This window comes from Talpa occidentalis, unplaced genomic scaffold (genome assembly GCF_014898055.3).
Source record: "Talpa occidentalis isolate TD23 unplaced genomic scaffold, MPIMG_talOcc4v2.1 talOcc4.2, whole genome shotgun sequence".
NCBI classification, from domain to species: domain Eukaryota; kingdom Metazoa; phylum Chordata; class Mammalia; order Eulipotyphla; family Talpidae; genus Talpa; species Talpa occidentalis.
This window is the reverse complement of record NW_023602073.1, coordinates 60,719,611-60,739,380: the sequence shown is the minus strand read 5'-3', so window position 1 is coordinate 60,739,380 and position 19,770 is coordinate 60,719,611. Positions and strand designations below refer to the sequence as shown.

The 19,770-nt window shown below is 35.4% G+C and overlaps 1 protein-coding gene and 1 pseudogene across 4 annotated transcripts in view; both read right to left on the bottom strand.

Annotated features, from left to right (window-relative positions):
* DNAH8 (dynein axonemal heavy chain 8) overlaps positions 1-19,770 on the bottom strand; it is a 323,660-nt gene that overhangs the window by 275,532 nt on the left and 28,358 nt on the right. For all 4 annotated transcript variants that reach the window (XM_037519635.2, XM_037519639.2, XM_037519637.2 and 1 more), the window contains exons 7-11: positions 18,315-18,478; positions 14,520-14,696; positions 11,586-11,699; positions 7,613-7,720; positions 4,218-4,319 (exon numbers count right to left, since the gene is read on the bottom strand). In XM_037519635.2, coding sequence (XP_037375532.1) covers positions 4,218-4,319; positions 7,613-7,720; positions 11,586-11,699; positions 14,520-14,696; positions 18,315-18,478 — 665 coding nt within the window. The remainder of the gene's footprint in view (positions 1-4,217; positions 4,320-7,612; positions 7,721-11,585; positions 11,700-14,519; positions 14,697-18,314; positions 18,479-19,770) is intronic.
* On the bottom strand, positions 852-2,755 carry LOC119253094 (dnaJ homolog subfamily C member 2-like; annotated as a pseudogene).

Here is a 19,770-nt window from a genome sequence, read left to right as displayed (position 1 = left end):
CAGGTGGAGACACTCCCATGAGGATCATGGAGAGGACAGGCTGTGCTAGGGAAGCAGCATATCCCAGACAGCAAGAGTTTGCATTCTGGCTCGACATTAATTTGCGGCTGACTCAACCTCAGCCTCCAGTCTGAAAGATGAATGTATGAATGTGCTCATGTGCATGAGCTGTGGAAGAGTTAAATGAGGCACCAGCCACACCAAAGATGGAGCACATTCAGTAAGTGAACAATAAATCTCTCTCACTCACTCACACATATACACCCGTCCATCAACAAGGCCACCATTCCAAAAAAATGAAAGAAAAGGAAATGGTTAAAATGGTAAGTAAATCTCATGTATGTTTTTGCTCAGCGAAATAAGCCAGAAAGAAAAAGAAAAATACCGGATGGTCTCACTCATAGCAGGAATCTAGAAAACTTAAATAAGGGACCAGGAAAATGAATAACTATAAGAAAATGAAAATCAAAATCAACAAAAAACTATGAACCAGAGACACTCTATGGGGGGTGGGATGCAGGGAGGGGAGGGATTGGGGTCAAAATAAGGGGGTTGCAATTGTATGGGGAATATAAAAATAAAATTTATTTAAAAAAATAAAGGCATATGTAAAAAGTAAATAAATAAATAAATCAGATATCTACATTAAAAAAAAAAATCTCATGCATGTTTTAGACAACTTAAAATTTTTACTTAGAAGAAAAGGAAGCAAGATTTTTAAATCTTCCCACAAAGAACAAGTCAAGTGCAAGTGACTTAACAGATAAGCTCTATCAGACTTTCTCACAGACTATTTTCAGGTTTTTAAAAAAGGCACAACAACAAAGATTGTCATTAATTTGTGGTTCTACTTGCATTCAGCACTTGTTCTTGAACGTCTTCCTTGGCCTCTTACACCTCAACAAGTTCCTTGTCTCATTTCAAGTAGCCCATTTTGTCCTTCTAGAACACTGCTTCTATTCCCCTCCACATGATACCTTATCTTCGATGAAAGCCAAGTTTTTGGAGACTTTTCTTTGCCAATAACATCTTTGGCAGTTCTTATCACTTCAGAAGAAGAATGTGTGTTCTTATAATTGGCAATAACTTCCCATCCTGAATTTGTTCCAGCAAGGAAGAGGTTCATAGCTTTAATTAGCAATTACAGATCAATTCTCTTCTGATCAATTTTTCCTGGCATTTTCCACTTTCACCCGTTGATTTCTCTGCTTTCCTAGATGTTTATCACATAGAAGCATCAACTTTCTTTTTCTCTTTTGTAATTTGCTCATTGATTTCTTCTATATGTTTACCGAAGGAGTCATTCTTACTTCTTTTGTAGGTGATGTGTTTCATTTAATTAATGTAAGCTTGCTAGTTTGAGCTACCACAAAGTTTTCCCACTTCATCATATTAACCTGCTGTACATCATTATCAGTAAAGTGATTCCAGAACTTTCATGAATTTTGAAGCTTTTGCTTTTGACATATAACATTACATTAAGATTGAATATGCAACAGAGTAATTTAATATTGTCTTTCCTTTTTAACAGCCTTTTTTCCTGGATATCCTTTTCCTTCTTTGACAATAATAATGCTTGTTATCTAATTTTCTCTTCTTTCTTCTTAGCTATCCAAGCAGCTTCGAATTTTCAGCTTGTCTCTGGTTTTCTTTAACTTCTCGAACCATCCATTTCCCTTCTGCTTTTGTTTTTTCTCTGCTTTCTTCTTGGCTTTTTATCTATATAAGGCTTTATCTGTATATGTATTATCATCTAGTGTTCTTATTCAGTTCATTTCTTCTTTTTTCTTTGTTCCCGTGTTGCTCTGCTTTTCAATGTCTCTTCTCATTGTGACAATCTGGGTTTGTTTGGGGATTGTCTTTATTTAAATAAGAAAATTATCTCCAAGAATAAAAACTATATCAGAAAGATAAAATATCTCTAGATCTTCAAAGGATGAATTTATATAATCAAGTTTAGGAACTTTCTTTTTTGGATGACCTAAAATTCCTCTTAATCACTGGAGGAAAAACACTGAGGCCTCCCTGTTGGCACAAGGGATAAGCACCGCACTATGAAGCAATCCTGCAGCCTCTGCAGCATAATTTCGATCCCCACATGGCGCAGCAGACCTCTCCTGACTCGCCTGCTACTTCCCTCAGCAGTGTATTTTGTCAGTCTGCCTGTTCTGTTCCCCATTCTGTCTCTGGTGAATCTTCTCGCCGCCACATACCCCGCCCCCGCGACATATCTGGCCTGTACCCCAGCTCTTATATGCATAAATAAATAAATCTTTTTAAAAAAACACTTTGAAGAAATTACCCTTTGTTTCACTTTTAGAAGGATCTGGGTCATCAAAATTAAAATCTACAGGGCCTCCCCTGGTGGCGCAGGCGGTTGAGCACAGCACTGTGAAGCTGTCCGCAGCCTCTGCAGCGCCAGTTTGTTCCTGGCCAGCGGAGAGGTTCCCACATGGCACAGCAGACCTCTCCTGTCTCGCCCACTGCTCCCCTCAGCAGTGTATTTTGTCAGTTTGCCTGTTCTGTTCCCCACTCCGTCTCTGGTGAATCCTCTCACCCTCCTGCGCATCTGGCCTATATCCCAGTTATTGTATAAATAAATAAATCTTTAAAAAAAATTAAAAATCTACATTGTTAAATTCTCCTTTTTTCATCAACCAGACATTTCATAAGCTTTAGTTAGTCCAGTGTAGTAGTCACTATCTCCTCCTTTTATTGTTTCACCTGCACCTTTTGGTGATGTTTTATAAGCCATTGCTTTATGAGCTGCTTTGGTCTGTCTGTGTGATTCTGTATCTTACATGGCCAAATCCAAGATCCTGAATGTTCCTGTCTTTAGAATCAAGTATTCATCAGCTTGGGAAACTATCCTAACTGTAATTCATCTTCTGATTCCTATGACAGCTCTTTCTTGTCTTCTATTTCTAGAGAACAGAGCATGGCGATGTCAGTGCTCAGAGCCAGCAATCTGAGTGCAGAGGTTCATGTCCAGGTTGAGGGTAGTCAATAACCACTGAAGACAGTCAATAACCACTTCCAAATGGAGCCTTCCTAGTATGGTCATTTCTTTCAGATATTCCAAAACAAGCTCTCTTTATCTTTCTACAAACTTCTCCAAGGAATAGAAAAAGGGGGATATTTCCTTTCCAGTCACCTCCCCCACCATCACCCACCCAACATTCATTCTGAGATGTTAGTGTCAAAAATACTGACAAAGACATTATGAGAAAGGAAAATTAAGGCTATCCCCCTCATAAAATTTGTTACAAAATATCCTAAACATGGCAAACTGAATTTGAGTCTTTAAAAAAGAAAACTGTTGACTGAGTGCCACGCTGTGAAGCTGTCTGCAGCCTCTCCAGCACGGGTTTGATTCTCAGCTGGCCAGGGAGATACCCACATGGCACAGCAGACCTCTCCTGTCTCGCCCGCTGCTCCCCTCAACAGTGTATTTTGGTCTTTCTGTCTGTTCTGCTCCCTGCTCTGTCTCTGGTGGATTTTCTCACCTTCCCTTGCCTCTGACCTGCAACCCAGTTCTTGTATGCATAAATAAATAAATCTTAAAAAAAAAAAAGAAAGAAAACTGTACTACGACTAAGTTGAGTTTATTCTAGGGTTATTAGAATAGTTTCATTTTAGGAAAGCTAAAAATGCTATCCATTACATTAACAGACTGAAAAAAATCTTAGTAGCATCTTAATAAATATGTTCAGAGAAGTTTATTTCAAAACACAGTCATATTTTAAAAATTACCTCCTCATACTAAAATTGGGAATAGAACTTCCTTAATCTAATCAGTTAAAACCTGTGAAAGCACCAGACTAAATGGGGAAATGCTAGCAATATTCTCTTCCAAAAGAAAATCAGAATCACATGCCAACTATCACCATGTCTATTTAAAAATTCATGGCAAACTTAGTCAATGAAAAAAGGTGAGAAAATGAAATTAATGAGAGCTGGAGAGAGATCATGGGTTCAGAGTACATGAAACAGCACACAGGCAGTGTCTGATAAGGCAGCCATAGACAAGATGAGGACTAAATTACACTCTAAAAGTAGGACTTCCCTAGAGGGAAGTAGGTAACTTCTTTCTATATTCTCACACTATTGTGTACAATGTTTTTGCAAATTTATATGCCTTGTGTATGAACAAAGTAAAAAAGTTGGGCTGTCTTGTGAAAGGTTTGCTTTATGAAAATAAAAATAGCTATACAAACCTGAATTTTCTTTAGTACAACTGGTGTCTCCTGATCCCACACATGGACTGTTCCCCCATCAGTAATATATGCTTTACATGCTGTCACCATTTGATTTGTTACCTAAAATAAATATAAATCCAAAATAATTGTAAAGATAAAACTAAATTTTATTTAAATCACAAGTATTAAAGTAGGATAATTAGTAAATATATGGCATGAATTAAACAAAAATGTTAAAAATAAACAATGAAATATACAGTCCAGTCAAAACAAGGAAACCCAAGATCACATTTAGCTACTGCATTTAAGTCAGTGTCACCAGGACCATACATTTCAAAGTCAATTTTATATGTTCTACTTATCCATTCCTCCCCTACCTACATCTTGATCTAGTCCAAGTATAATTCTTCACCATCCTTCAACATGGAGTGCTGCACCTCCCCCTGCAGTGACCTTTAGGGTTAACCGTCCCTAGGTCCGGCTGGGCAACCAGCGCGCAGGGGGAGAACAGCAAAACCCTACATACCTGCTGCACCTCCCCCCGCAGTGACCTTTAGGAATGGCTTTCGCCACGGTCCCTAGGTCCGGCTGGGCAACCAGCCTGCAGGGGGAGAACAGCATAACACCCTGAAGCAGAGGAAGTACAGCGGAAGTTCCCTGAAAAGGCAGAAGCTTATCAAAAGATAAGACCACCAGGAACCATTACAAGAATGCTAAAAATCTTATCCCGTCTTTCTAGAACTACAAACTTTAATCCCTTATTTGTCTTTCTAAACTTCCTTCTTTCTTCTATAAAAGTCATTGCTTGTTATGTAGATCACCTCCCTGATGGTCATAGACTGAGCCCATGAGCAAGCTGATTTCATTGATATTCATTGTCCCTGTGCTTTTGGAAAACATATATATATTGGTCACAAACTCAAAGAAAATTACACTCAGATTTTCACTCTTGAAGTGTGTCTGTTTGTCATTTCTTTCACCGATGCCCTGACCACCCTGCACGCTTCTCTCAACCCTGAGGTGGCCTCATCGTCTACTGCTGTGCTGGTCCGCGGCAATGGAGAATGAATACAAAGTTATTCACATCTGACATTCCCCAAAACAGGGGAAATGAAGTTAGCCATTTAAATGGTCGAGAGATCAGAATAAGATGGCAGGCTGACACATAGAAATTTGGGGGAATTCCTAAAATATAGAAACCAGACAGAATGAAAGCTACAGAAACAAACAAGACTAGAGAAAACCAGAAACCATTTATCAAGAGGTTTAGTGTGTAGGTAGAAAAGTCAAGGGAAATTTTCAAGATAAGAGATGCTGACCTTGGCCATGACTCGGCACACTGAGTACAAGCAGCTTGTACTGCAGGCAAATCGTGACATTTGCTAAATAGATGGGCTCATCAGTGTGGGTCACAGATTAGAAGGAGTGTGGCCATGCTCAGGTAGCTGCTGCATCCCAGAAAAAACTCTCCACACACTCCTCCCAACAGTAAGGCAAATCCCTTCCCCACAACAGACAGGCTACAATAAACAAAACAGAGAGGCAAATTAGGGGACTCAAATATAACTAAAAACAGGCAGGTGGTCAGTAATCACCAAGCACTTGGGGAAAACAAAAATGGTAAGAGAGGAAGTATAGAAAAGACCTATGTAAAATCTTCTAAAATGTATTCTATCCAAACTAATGCATGAGAGAGAGATGAAAGAAGTTTACATCATGAAAATAAAATAACTTGGAAGCTGATTTTTTTACTTTCAAAAACAAAAAAACAAAAAACTCTATTGATAAACTACCATCATTTGGGACACAAATGAAGAGCAAATGAGTGAGTTGAAAGGTCAAAGGGCAAAGATGAACCAAAAAAAAAATAGTGAAGGGGAAAGGAAATTAGATTCCAGGGACATAATTTAATGAACAGGTGCATAAGAAGTAACCAAAAGCAAGAGAGGAAAATTTCCCAGCACTGACAAGGACAAAGTCTTTAAACTAAAACAACCTGACATACATAGAACAAGATAAATGTAAAACAAAATGAAAACAAAAAGAACCACATCACTGAAATTTTAGAAGGTCAAGGACAAAGGAAATAAATTCTAAAAGCTTCCTGGGAGAATAAAACAAGTTTCCCAAAAGGGAAAAAGCATCAGATTAGCATCAAATTTCTCACCAACAAAACTGGATAGTAGAAAAAAATATCTTGAAAGTTCCAGAAGAAAATTAAGTTAAAACTTTAATCCCAGTTAAGACTATTGGGTGACGGACAAAACAAAGCTATTTTCAGACATGCAAGAATTGAGGAGTTCACCACACACAGACCCCCTCTCTGAAAAAACCACTTGAGAATTTTTTTTTTTTCTGTGAAAGAAATAATGAATCCAAGATGGAGCAAGGTGTAGAAATCACAAAAACCATGGAGATCAAAGAAATTAGCAATGCTTAGATTTTTGCCTAAATACTTACTGATTCATATTGTTAAAAAAATGTTAACAATGGGGCCTCACTGGTGGCGCAGGGTTTAGGACACAGCCTGTGAAGTTGTTCGCAGCCACTGCAGCACGAGTTCCATCACCAGGTCGGGCAGGGAGCAACCCACACAGCGCAGCAGACCTCTCCTGCCTCACCTGCTGCTCCCCTCAGCAGTATATTTCAGTCAGTCTGCCTGTTCTGCTCCCTACTCTGTCTATGGTGAATCCTCTCAACCTACCCCCCTCCCCACACCTCTGGCCTGTACCCCAGTTCTTGTATGCATAAATAAATAATCTTTAAAAAAATGTTAAAATGGAACTAGAAATCTCTGTGTGGGACATATTTGGCAACTGGAGGGAGATAAGTGACAGGGAAGAATTCTAAGATTCTTGCCTTGCTTAGGACATAAATGATGATTAAACCTATCCTTGTTATTTTTTTTAAGTTATAGTTTGTTATGTTTTTAACATAATATTCAAAATATTTCTATTAAATATGTACTTATGTTCTGCTTGAATCATTTACAAAGAAATTCTATTCTCGTATTTCTTGGATGATTTTTCAAATTATCTGAGATCATTTGTCGTATGACATTACACAGGAAGATTTTACACAAACAACAACTTTGGTGGGAGTAGCTAAAGAAGTATTGTTAGTAGTGGACACAATTCTTATCTCTTGAACAGAACTATTCGGAATGAATAAATTAGAAAAACAGCAGCTACATCTGTAACAAAAAGCCTGGGGCTTAAAAAGAGAGAGGTACCCCTTCAGTCAAGTATAAATGACTATAGTCAATACCTTTCTTTTCTTGTCCACTCAGAGTACTAAAACGCAGAACTCTGAGAGAACCCCAACTTCCCATTTCCCTACCTTTACCCAAAAGTCAAGCATTGTGAACTTTTTCACAGGCTTTTGTGTTGCGATCTCATCCCTAGGAAACTTACCTTGATAAACAATGAGGTCATTCTCTCTGACGTATTATAATACCTGGACACACTGTGAATCATCCTAATGGCATTAATTAAATTTTGTATTCCATGTGCCATGGAAACCTAAAATGGAAATATATTAAGTGAATTCCATCATATGGTTATAGTTTTAATCACCAATATCCTATAACTCTGAACATACATAAAACAGTATTATATTTTAATCTTAAAGTAAATTTTACTAAATGCTCCTGGAACAGGAAAAAAAATTAATTTTGACAAAAATACCAAAGTTATACAAGATGTTAGCAGGAGAAAGTGGCTGAAGAGAATTCTATACTATCGTTGCAAATTTTTTGTGCATCTAACATTAAAAATTTATTTTAAAAAATTTCGAGGTGAATGGTTTTAAAGTTTAATAGTTTAGCTGCCTCTTTTCAAAGATGAAACAATTAATACTTTGAGGAATAAAATGACTGAGTTATGGTGGAAAAGCTAGTTACAAACAACAGATGAAATGAGAATTCATTTTTTGCTGAATTCAAATCACCTTTCAGTAAGCATAAGTGCCACTAAGTTTTTGGAAAGGATTTGGAAAGAAATCTAAAAATAAGACACCGACTCCAGAGGTTTCTCCAGAGTGGAAGAGACACACACAAACAACTGAAACAAGTAGAACAGAATAGAGCAAAGCAGAACAAGAACAACCAAGATAGAAAACAATCACTAACATGTTTTGAGTGTTCACTGCACCAGGCACTAATCTGCACATTTCAAAATCACTTTACTTTGTGCTGACAATGACCACTTAAGGTAAGTTTGATTTCATCAGCTCTAAAACATCACTGGTTTTAAGATTGTACCATTACTTTACTGGTATTGAGAAAGCAAAACTGCCCAACATGGGGAATGTGGGTCCCACATAAAACAGCTCCTCCAGGAGAAAGGGAAAACAACACCCCCACACCTGCGCCCACCCCCCGGAAAATTCCTAGCACCAGCCACTGTTCACTCACTGCAACCCACATTCACACCAGTGGAACAAGAAACAAAATCAATCAAACAAAAATCCACCCTTAAAGGAGAGAATTGATTGTTTAACATTGGGTCAAGTCATATCCATGATGATTCATAAAACCTAATCGGCTGTAAAATGTGTCTTTGTGTTCTGAGTACAAAGATGCTAAAATGTGTGTGTAGGGGTGGAAATGGATATTTTAGAATCTATAAAGTGAAAGTGGTGTTCTTAACTGCTATTTGGCAATGAGAATATGGAGAGGTCCCCACCTCTGTTCAAAGCGCCCCAGTTGTAACATAACCATAATTATATGCCTGAGATTTTAAGACTCTGATTTTAACTATAATGCAAATTAAGATGGAAGAACAGATAAGGTCATGGCATTCTGGCCTGCTAGGAGCTTGCTTTTTAATAACTAGGACAACTTAAAATATATAAAAGTTTTTAAATAATGATGGCATAATTAAAAGCAAAAAGAACAACTACTTATCAGTGCAAAACATATTCTAGGTTTGAATTATAACTATGATATAATGAAATCAATTTTATGTGACTCATAGAAATTGACATTATTACTTTCTAGTTAGCCTTGAAAGTAAAAATACATGTGTTATCTGCTGTTCAAAAAGATTCTAATAAAAATATGCCTAGGAGGAATTCTACCTCAAGAAGGCAAATCTCGATCATATGGAGGTGCTATCTTCAGTAGGTCAAGAAATCTCCACACAGCTCTGCATAGTGGTTGGATCAGTTTGCACTCCCACTAGCAGTGCAGGAGAATTCCTTTTTCTCCACAACCTCGCCAACATTTGTTGTTGCTAGTTTTTTTAATATGTGCCATTCTCACTGGTGTAAGATGGTATCTCATTGTAGTTTTGATTTGCATTTCCCTGATTACAAGTGATGTTGAACATTTTTTCATATGCCTGTTGGCCATTTGCATTTCTTCTTCAGAGAAGTTTCTTTTTAGCTCTTCTGCCCATTTTTTGACTGGATTATTTTCTTTGTTTTTGTTGAGTTTCATCAGTTCTTTGTAGATTTTTGTGATCAGTCCTTTATCATTAGTGTTGTATGCAAAAATGTTCTCCCAGTCGGTGGGATTTCTCTTTGTTTTGGTTATTGTGTCTTTTGCTGTGCAGAAGCTCTTTAATTTGATGTAGTCCCAGCTGTTTATCTTTGCCTTCACTATCACTGCTTTGGGTGATGTGTCTGTAAAGATGTTTTTGATGTATTTACCCAAATGACACAGAAACAGTAATTCCAAAGGGCACCTGCATACCTATGTTTATAGCAGCACTATTTACAATAGCTAAGATATGGAAACAACCCAAATGCCCAAAAATAGATGACTGGATCAAGAAGATGTGGTACATATACACAATGGAATATTACTCAGCAATCATAAAAGATAGACACATGCAGTTTGCAGCAACATGGATGGCACTGGAAGGGATCATGCTCAGCGAAATAAGTCAGAAAGAAAAAGAAAAATACCGGATGGTCTCACTCATAGCAGGAATCTAGAAAATCTAAATAAGAGACCAGGAAAAAGACTAATGATTATAAAGTAAAAATCAAAATCAACAAGCAACTATAAACCAAAGACACACTATGGGAGTGGGGGGAGGGGCAGGGAAAGGAAGGACTAGAGTCAAAATAAGGGGGTGGGGGTGCAATTGTATGAGGAATATAACCAAAATGAAAATGCATACATTGTGCAAAGATGAAAAAAGATGTAAGAATTATATAAAATAAAATATTTAAATAAAAAAAAAGAAGGCAAATCTATGAAGTACTTCTAACTCCAATGAAGAAGGCTCAGGAACAGCATCATTAGGAAAATGTCCTTCATCTGAATTTTAAACATCATTATTTATAATAATAAATCCTGAGTGCATTCTTACCTATCTATACACAATGTTCAGATATATTACATGTGAAATATATAACAGTAGAAAAATTTTAAAGTACAATACCAGGATGATAAAATGAAACACTAAACATAAAATTCACAAAATTTATCAATGAGAAATGGAAGCATCTGTTCTCTGCACTTTTGCTGCTCCAGTGGCAGTTACAAACTAAACAGCAATTGCAGGCTGCTTTTAAGGAGAATTTTTAAAATGAGAGAAGAACTTTTGAAACTAGAGAAACAATGGTGTATAATAAAGCAATTTTATTACTCAATACTATTAGTACTTGTCTAGTTTCAAAACATGTTGAAAACATTCCTACATCAGAAAATGTGAAAAGCTTAACAACAAAATAATAATCTGTATCTAGAGCAACTGAACGAAGTTTCTTAAATCACAAGGAGGAAAAGAATACCGGAACTAAAAGACTTGAGAATTGTATTCACTTAAAACAGAAGTTGAACATAGTATACCTTAAAATTTAGAGTTCTTGATAACAATAAAAAACATTGTATCTTTCTTCCAATTTTACTTCATAAAATGAAAAACTTTAAATACATGGAAAGTCACAAAGAAGAGAATAATAACCACCATTGTGGAATAATGCTCTATATTTAAATGTAGGTAAAAATATCAAAGGGCCTCTCCGGTGGCGCAGTGGTTGAGCGCTGGGTTGCGAAGCTGCCCGCAGGCTCTACAGCGCTGGTGCGATCCCTGGCCATCGGTCAAGGGTCCCTCATGGCGCACAGACCTCTCCTGCAGCGCCCACTGCTCCCTTCAGTGTATTTCCGTCGGGCTGCCTGTTCTGTTCCCCGCTCTGGCTCTGGTGAATTCTCTCACCTCACTGGGTACAGCGCTTCTGACTGTACCCAGTGCTTGTATAAATAAATAAATCTTAAAAAAAAAAAATCAAAGATAGTTTCTAATTCATTATAGATATATAATAGGAAAAAATCTTTTAAATTTTTCTTCAATTTAAGTATTCCCCAATAGTTACATATTTAATTATTTTTAAATGCATTAATTTTTTAAACTACACCATATAAAGCATACTTACTAGGTCATAGTTATAGAGAGGCTGACACACTTTTTCTAGAGTATACAAATATCTGACATTATCTTTTGACTCATTTGCTGTATCAGTGATTCTTGCATCCAAATCACGCCAATTCTAAGGAGAAAATGTACATGAATTCTCTGAAATATCCAAATATACCAGTGTGCTATTATTTAATTAAGAAATTCAATCAGCCTTCCATAATTACATATACACTAAGATAGTACATATGTAACTGTGGTTTATATAACTTTTCTTCTAGTATTTAAGTTAACTTAAATAAAATTAAAGTTATTATAAACACCTTATATGATTTAATAAAACTGATACTCATTCTATTTGTAATTGGTACCCTGTCATAGGCTTACCCAGACCTGCCTTCTGCTGGAGTTACAATAAAATATAAGATGTTTAGAAGAAAATACAATAATGATGAGAAAACTAGCCATCCCTTGGGGAAAAGATGTAAGAGGAAGTAAAGTTCAAGGGTTAAGTGTATGATCTTACATCCTGTTTCTTCTCTCGCTAGCTCTGCAACCTTGAGTAAGAATTGTAACCTACCAGCGCTCTATATTCAAAGTGGGGAAGATAATAATTTTACATACTTGATAGTGCTGATGTGAGGAATAAATGAGTGCAATAGGTAAGATATTTAACAGTGTTTGGTAGAGAGTAAGCCCACAATAAATGTTGGCTGCTATAATAGCAATAATTGCTATTACCTTTATTATTATGATTTTAAACTTTCATGATTCACAAAAATAAAGTCCAATTTAACTAAAGCATGTGAAAACCAAAACCCTAAAAGTAAGGGAATGTCAAAAAGGACAATTCTATCTTGAATGTAGATTAATCTTTATTTACCCTTTGTAAGAAGGCCTTTTACATGAAAGACAAAAAGCAATGAAGACTGATAACATTCATCTAAATACAAAACTTTGATTGTAAGTGATTTCATTTTATAAATATTCAAATACAAGCCATAAATAAGCACAGCTAGCACCAGATTCAGTTTCTAAGTAACATCCAATAAAATAAACCAGGTCTTTTGTAAAAGTGGTTGATTAGACAAGGTTAGGAAAAATATAAGGGCCTCCCTAGTGGTGCAAGGGGTTAAGCACCTCACTATGAAGCAATCCGCAACCTCTGCAACACGAGTTCGATCCCTGGCTGGCCAGGGAGCAACCCACATGGTGAGGCAGACCTCTCCTGACACGCCCACTGCCACCCTCAGCAGTGTATTTCAGTCAGTCTGCCTGTTCTGTTCCCTGCTCTGTCTCTGGTGAATCCTCTCACCCCCCACATCTCTTTCCTGTACCCCAGCTCTTGTATGCCTAAATAAATAAATCTTTAAAAATATATATATAAGATGAGCCTTGAGTATCTTGTACCAGTAAATTAAAAAGTGCTCCAGAAAGGACAGGGGCATGTCAAAAGGACACAGGCGCCAACCTGAAAGATTTCCTAGTGATCAAAGCTGGAAAAATTTGAGCAACAAAATTAATGATGGAGGTATTAGATTATATTCCAAAGCTTAAAATAAATATCTATGAGGCTATAGTTATAGAAATCAATGCCAAGTAGATAACTAAAAGGAGAGTGGGACAATTTTATTCTTAAATAAAATTTCAAATCAATAAATGTGGAAAGAATGAGAGAACTAGAACAGCAGCAAATTCTATGGGCAAGCTCCACCTATGAGAGCTAGTTATGGAGTTTTAATGCAGCTATCCCTAAATGGTCATTGACTACGAAAGATAAAATAGAAATTTAAAGTAAGTTGGCAGACTCCACCTTATGCAAATGATCAAGGTTAAATTGCCAGAATTCTGCGGCATTCTTGCAAAAAATGCATAACCTCAATCTACTCAGAAAAAATCATCATACAAACCCAAACTGAGAGATGATCTACCATTTAAGTGACAATTACTACTCAGAATTATTGAGGTCATGAAATACCGGGATAGAATGAGGAATTATTATTCATTATAGATCTATAATAGGATTGTTAAATAGAGGAAATCTAAGGAAACCTGACAATTAAATGTAATGCAAGACTCTAGATCGAATCCCAGAATAGAAAAAGCACATTAGTGGGAAAACAAGGAAATATAAATTAAGTCTGTAATATAATTAATCATATTGCACCAATACTAACTTCTTAGTTTTGAACTCTGTGCTGTAATCATAAAAGGTGTTAACATTAGGTGAAGCTAGGTTAAGAGTATACAAAAACAATGTACTGTCTTACTAACTTCTGTAATTCTAAAATGATTCCAAATTTTAAAATATAAAAAAATATGAGTCACAGACTAGGAAAACTTTGCACTATTGTCTTGGAATTTTACCTTACTGACAAGCTAATAAATTATCCTGTCCTGTTTCATGGATGCTAAGGGAAGACATGAGAATCCTGGGTCAGAGGCAAGGATTATATTACTCATGGGATAGCAAGTAGCAAGAGCACTGTGTTGTACTGTTCCTCCATGTCCTTCAAAACCTCTTACCACCCCACCCCCCCCACCCCTGCAAATGCAATGGTTCTATTGTGGGAGAGGAATACTGAACTTGGAGGAATTTAATAAAATAAATAAATTAAAATAAGAGCAATTCTGCCTTGCCCTTATTGTGTAGTTCTTTGCCTCAGTGAGCCTGCATTTATTAACAATTTCAAAAACAATTTAAAAATTAAAAATGACCACTTTTATGGCAATCACCCATAGTCAAAATTGGTGTGCAAAATATTGAGAAATAAATCTTCATTTCTATACTTCCTTTTCATCTTCTGGAAATAATTTTAGTATAAGAGAAGTCTTAAAGTTTAACTTCTAAGTACGTGGTTCTGGTGTATGATGCAAAGAAGCAGTTTGTAAGGGTAATTTTCTAGTTGGCTGTTCTGAAGTATACCAAACTTTAAAATAAAAGTCCTTTTACCTTTAACAATTTGGAGTGTGCAACATTAAGCACATTTATGACAGCCTTACAACTTGGGCCTTTAATTTGCTCAATGATATAATTGAATTTAGCTGACATGCGTTTCCAGTGTTCCAATTCAGTGAGTGGCCCTGAGTCATCAGCTTCTTTTCTCATCTGCTCACTCTCAATAAGTACCTACAATCAAAAGGATTCACAGAATATAAAAATGTTACTTACTTTGTTATTAAAATTTCCCTACTTGCCTCTTCAAAGGAAGCAAAAAGTGTAAATGATATTCAAGACTGAATGATGTTCAAAACACTTAGAAAACTAAGAAGGTGACTCCTAAATGTGATCAATAAGATCTAGCAAAAATCTCAGCAAATACCATGAATAAATATGAAATGTTAGGAAATTTCATTTTAAAATAAGGTTGCCACTATCACCACTCATTTCTATTCAACCTGGTAGTGGTGGGCCCAGAGTAAGATAAGATTTAAAAGATAAAAGAATTGGAAAAGAAACAAACAACAGCCTAACAGCTGATTATATGGCTGGCCACATTTTAAAAATTCAAGAATATCTAAAGAAAAACCTTCATGTTCATGGATAACTTGGTGATGGTAATTTTATGGGGATTACATCTGAGAAGAGAAATCAAACATTGCACAAAAATGAGTAATAATGTAAAAAATGTATATATAAAGAAAAAATAAAAACCTTCGCAACTAACAAAATGAAAAATTCAGTAGGGTTGTGACATGCAAACATAAATATCAGCAGCATATATTTATAAGCTATCAAACAATCTAAAAAGTTTTGGTAAAAGCAATTTCTAAAAAGATACAACTTTCTATGACAAATAATAATAAATGATTTGCAAGATATTCTTGAAGAAAATTAGAAAACTTTCTTTCAATACACAAAAGAAGACCTTGATAAAGGGAGAGATACTCCATATTCATGGATGGAAAAATTGAATAATATAGATGGCAATCTCTGAATGTATACATTCAATGAAATTCCAATCAAAATTTCAACAGAGCTTTTCATGATATTTGACAAACTAGTAAAAAGGGACTGGCCATACCAAATGCTGACTTAGCAAAAAAACTACAGAAATTAAAACTGCATGGTATGTAAAGCAAATAGGTAGACCAGGGGGTGGACAAAAGGGTCTAGAAACTTGATATATTACAGCGGTGATATTATAATGTGTCAGGAAAGAATAAGCAGTTCCAGGTCAACTGGTTGACTATATAGAAAAAGACAAAATTAGATTCCTACCTCACCTTAACACACACACACACATGCACACACACACATATTCCAGATGAATGAAAAACCCAAATGTTAAAAATATAGTAAAACTTTTTTAAAAAGTAGAAGACATAGAGGCAAAACTGAAAAGGGGGAAAAGCATGGAAATGACTACCATTAATTGTGAAGAAAAAGCTACCACATGGGGGAAGAAAAAGGAGTTAGAATTGACAAGAGGAATGTAAGGTGGTTGTAAGGCACAGGTAATATTCTATTTCTTAATTTGTGCAAAGGCCATAGAGGACTTTGCTTCACAGTAATTTGTTTCTTTTATCATGTTCATGTTGGCAAGTTACATTTCACTATTTGGAGTAAGTGAAAACTTTAGGAGACTCTTCTATCCCTAGAAAGTTATGGGAAGAGTTTCCAAAATAAAAGACCAAAAAGCCACAAAGTTCCTAAACCCTGAAGGTAGCTAATGAAGACTGGATTACCTTCTGCAACTAATTTTTTGCAACTAATTTTTTAATAATTAGATTGTAAATTTAACTATTAAATTGTAATTAAAATGTAAAGGTTTCACATGACCAAAGACACCACACCAAATGAAAAGGCAGGACACAATGGAGACCAACAAAGGATTAACATCAGGGAAGTATTATTTGGAGTCCAGCAATTCAGTAAGATATCAAGCAATCAGAAAGAAAAGTAGATAAAGGGTATGAACAGGAAATTCAACAAAGGGGAATCTTATGGATTCAATTAATAATAATCAGGGTAATGCAAAATAAATCAAGACCATTTCACATTCAACATACTAACAATTAAAAAGCTGATGATTTTAAGTGTATTAAAAATTTTTAAGAAATGGGAATTCTCATATGCTTCCATTTAAAAAAATAGGTTGGTATAGCCACTATTTGGAGGGCTTGATAACATCCAATAAAACAACCACATATAACTACTCCCAGAAATTCCACTGGGAATCTCACACATATTAAAGGAGACCTGGACAAAGTACTCATTACGTATTACTATTATTATTTGTACAGCAGGAAAGTAGGAAAAAACTGTCCTCCTCAGGAACTGGCTATCAGACATAATTTAAATATCTCCTAAATTCTGAAAAATCTATATAATAAACTGTGGGTTCTTCATAGAGGAATAACAGACAGCAGTTAAGTAAATGAAAATTAAATTCACTTACATGAACCTGGATGAAAGGGAATGTTAGATGAGGGGGAAAGCTGTACAAGGATATTTATGATATTATACCATTTATGTAAATATTTTAAACATACACATTCTCTATATATAATTATATATAATTTTATTATATAACATAGCATAAATGAATATATTATTTTAGTTTAATGCATGATGCTTATAAATATGCAAATGAAAGTAAGATTTTCAAGAGAATGGAAGGTGACAGTAACATCAAAATAATGTCAATAAGGAGGAGGGAAAGTAAAGGATTAGAGGCTTTAATGAAAAGAGACCTGAAGCAAATATGGAAATGGTTTAGTCACAGTGGTGGTTAGAGGAGTGTTTGTTATATTATTTTCTGTACATTTATATTTATAGCTTTTTATAAATATATCTAATCTAGTACATTACAAATGTATTATAAATATGTTTATACTTTAAACTGTGATGGGATTTTTAAGAATAAGAATGAGGTAAAATACATAGTTGATTTTTTCAAACCTATGAAGGTTCTAGCTTTAATCCATAAAATGCTTTTAATTTTAATCATGATTTATGGAACTCCTTTCTAATGTCTGTTATTCTACTCCTTTCTATCCTATTAAAACCATTTCCTTCAATAGAATATACTAGACATAATCTAAATTTTCCCCAAATGGCTGAAAGTCTAAATCACTGAATAAAATAAGTAAAATCGACATTAAAAATTAACTAAATCAAATTAGCCCTCACTTAACTGAAAGTTTTCTTCTCTAGTTCCACTGTTCTGTGTTCAAGAAACATAGATCCTAGAGTCCTCTGTCAGTTTAGGGCAATTACATAATATCTGATCTTTGGTAGTCCTGGTACTCTAAGCTGGCACCTCTTAAAGTGTTGACATAACTCCATTCATATCACTGCCTTTCTTACTGCCACAGAAAACTGACTACCAGAGAGCTGAGCTGCAGACTTGCCACTGTAGCACTGATGTTAAGAAGCCTAGTTTGAACCTCTTTGTCAACACTGCACAACCAAGAGGTATTTATGTATGTATTTGATGTCTATAGTATCTTCATTGTGTTTTTTGTTCTCGCTTATGGGGAGTATAAGCAATAAATATAGTACTAGTGATAAATTCTGGCTATTCCTGATTCTTTATTATTTCACTCTCATGTTTTCCTCAAGAAATATCTTAAAATTGATTTAATAGAAAACAGATTTTGCACTATAGGCAAGAATAGACTGAGTTTCATAATAGAATATGGAGGACTGCTCTCTTTCCTTTACTTTTAGGGATATAATGTAATAGGGAGGATACAGATGAGAGTTGAATCATATCTGATACAATTATTTGAATGAGCTCACCTGTTCGATCTGTTTGTACCATATCATTAACACCTCCTCCAGTTGATGAACAGTTTCTGAATTGCTAGCTGCAACTGTCACTTCTTCGAAAGTGTGCAGTTTAGAAAAATCAATATTGTCTATCTGCTTTAACTTTACTGTTCCTTCAATACTTATTCTAGCACCTAGAATGGAAAAAATAATATCAAGAGCAGGTGATTAATGTCAATGTATTAAGTGTCAATTGTGGATTCTAGCTGAAATTACTGAAATGTTAGAGATCTAATATTTTGTAGAGATATAATTTCAATTGATCATCAGATAATGACTTGACTTGTTAATTTTTTTTATTTTAACAATATGAAATAATTAAGTCATATATTTTTAAAATAATTAACAACAAAGTACCTATATTTTAATATAATGGATTTTTTTTACTTAATGATATGGGAATGATAGTTCTTAATGATATTTCTACCATAATGAAAAACTAAATATATCTTACTCTTGCAAAGATCTCTGGAAATAAGAGGAACCAATGATTTGATATTTTCCATCATTTCTCATAATTAGTTTAACAACACTTTTAAGATGGACATTTACTCTAATTTTTTTCTTCTCAAAAAGATTTAATTTTATTGAGATAATACTGGTTTACAACAATGTATGCAAGTCAAAGGTATAGGATCACATCTTCTCAGAAACATGTAACCATACCACACCCATCACCAAGGCACCCTCAGTCCTGTACCATAGTCCATTGTGCCCACACATCTTGGTTTCTCTTCTTCCACCTGCCTGTCTTACATACAGATGCATTCCAGATGTAAAGGGTTTGTTACTGGTTTGGTTTTGAATGACCCATTGTTTGTTTCTCCATATTCCACATATAAGTGAAGTCATCTGGTATTTCACTCTCCCCTGACTTATTTCACATTGCATTATCCCTTCCACTTCTAGCCATGTAACAAATACATCTGTGCAGTATTCCATCATACATATACACCTCATCTTCCTAATTAACGCATCTTTTTTGGGCACTTAGGTAGTTTCCATAGGCTGGTTATTATACATAGGGCTGCAAAGAACATAGGAATTTGTATATTGCTTCAAATTAGTGCTTTTGCATTCTTTAGGTAGATACCTAGGAGAGGAATTGCTGGATCATATGTTAGGTCTATTTTGAATATTTTGAGACACCTCCATTCTGTTTTTCAGAATAGAGGTAGACTGGCTGAACCAGTCTACATTACCACCTACTGAATATAAAGATTTCCTTTTCTCCACATCCTTGCCAACACTTGTGCTTTCCAATCTTTTTGATATGGGCCATTCTCACAAGGGTGAGGTGGTAACTCATTAAGGTTTTGATACGTATTTCCCTGATGATAAAGGATGCCAAGCACTTCATCATGTGCCTATTGGCCATCTGTATGTCTTCTCTGGAGAAGTGTCTATCTCTTCTGCCCATTTTTGG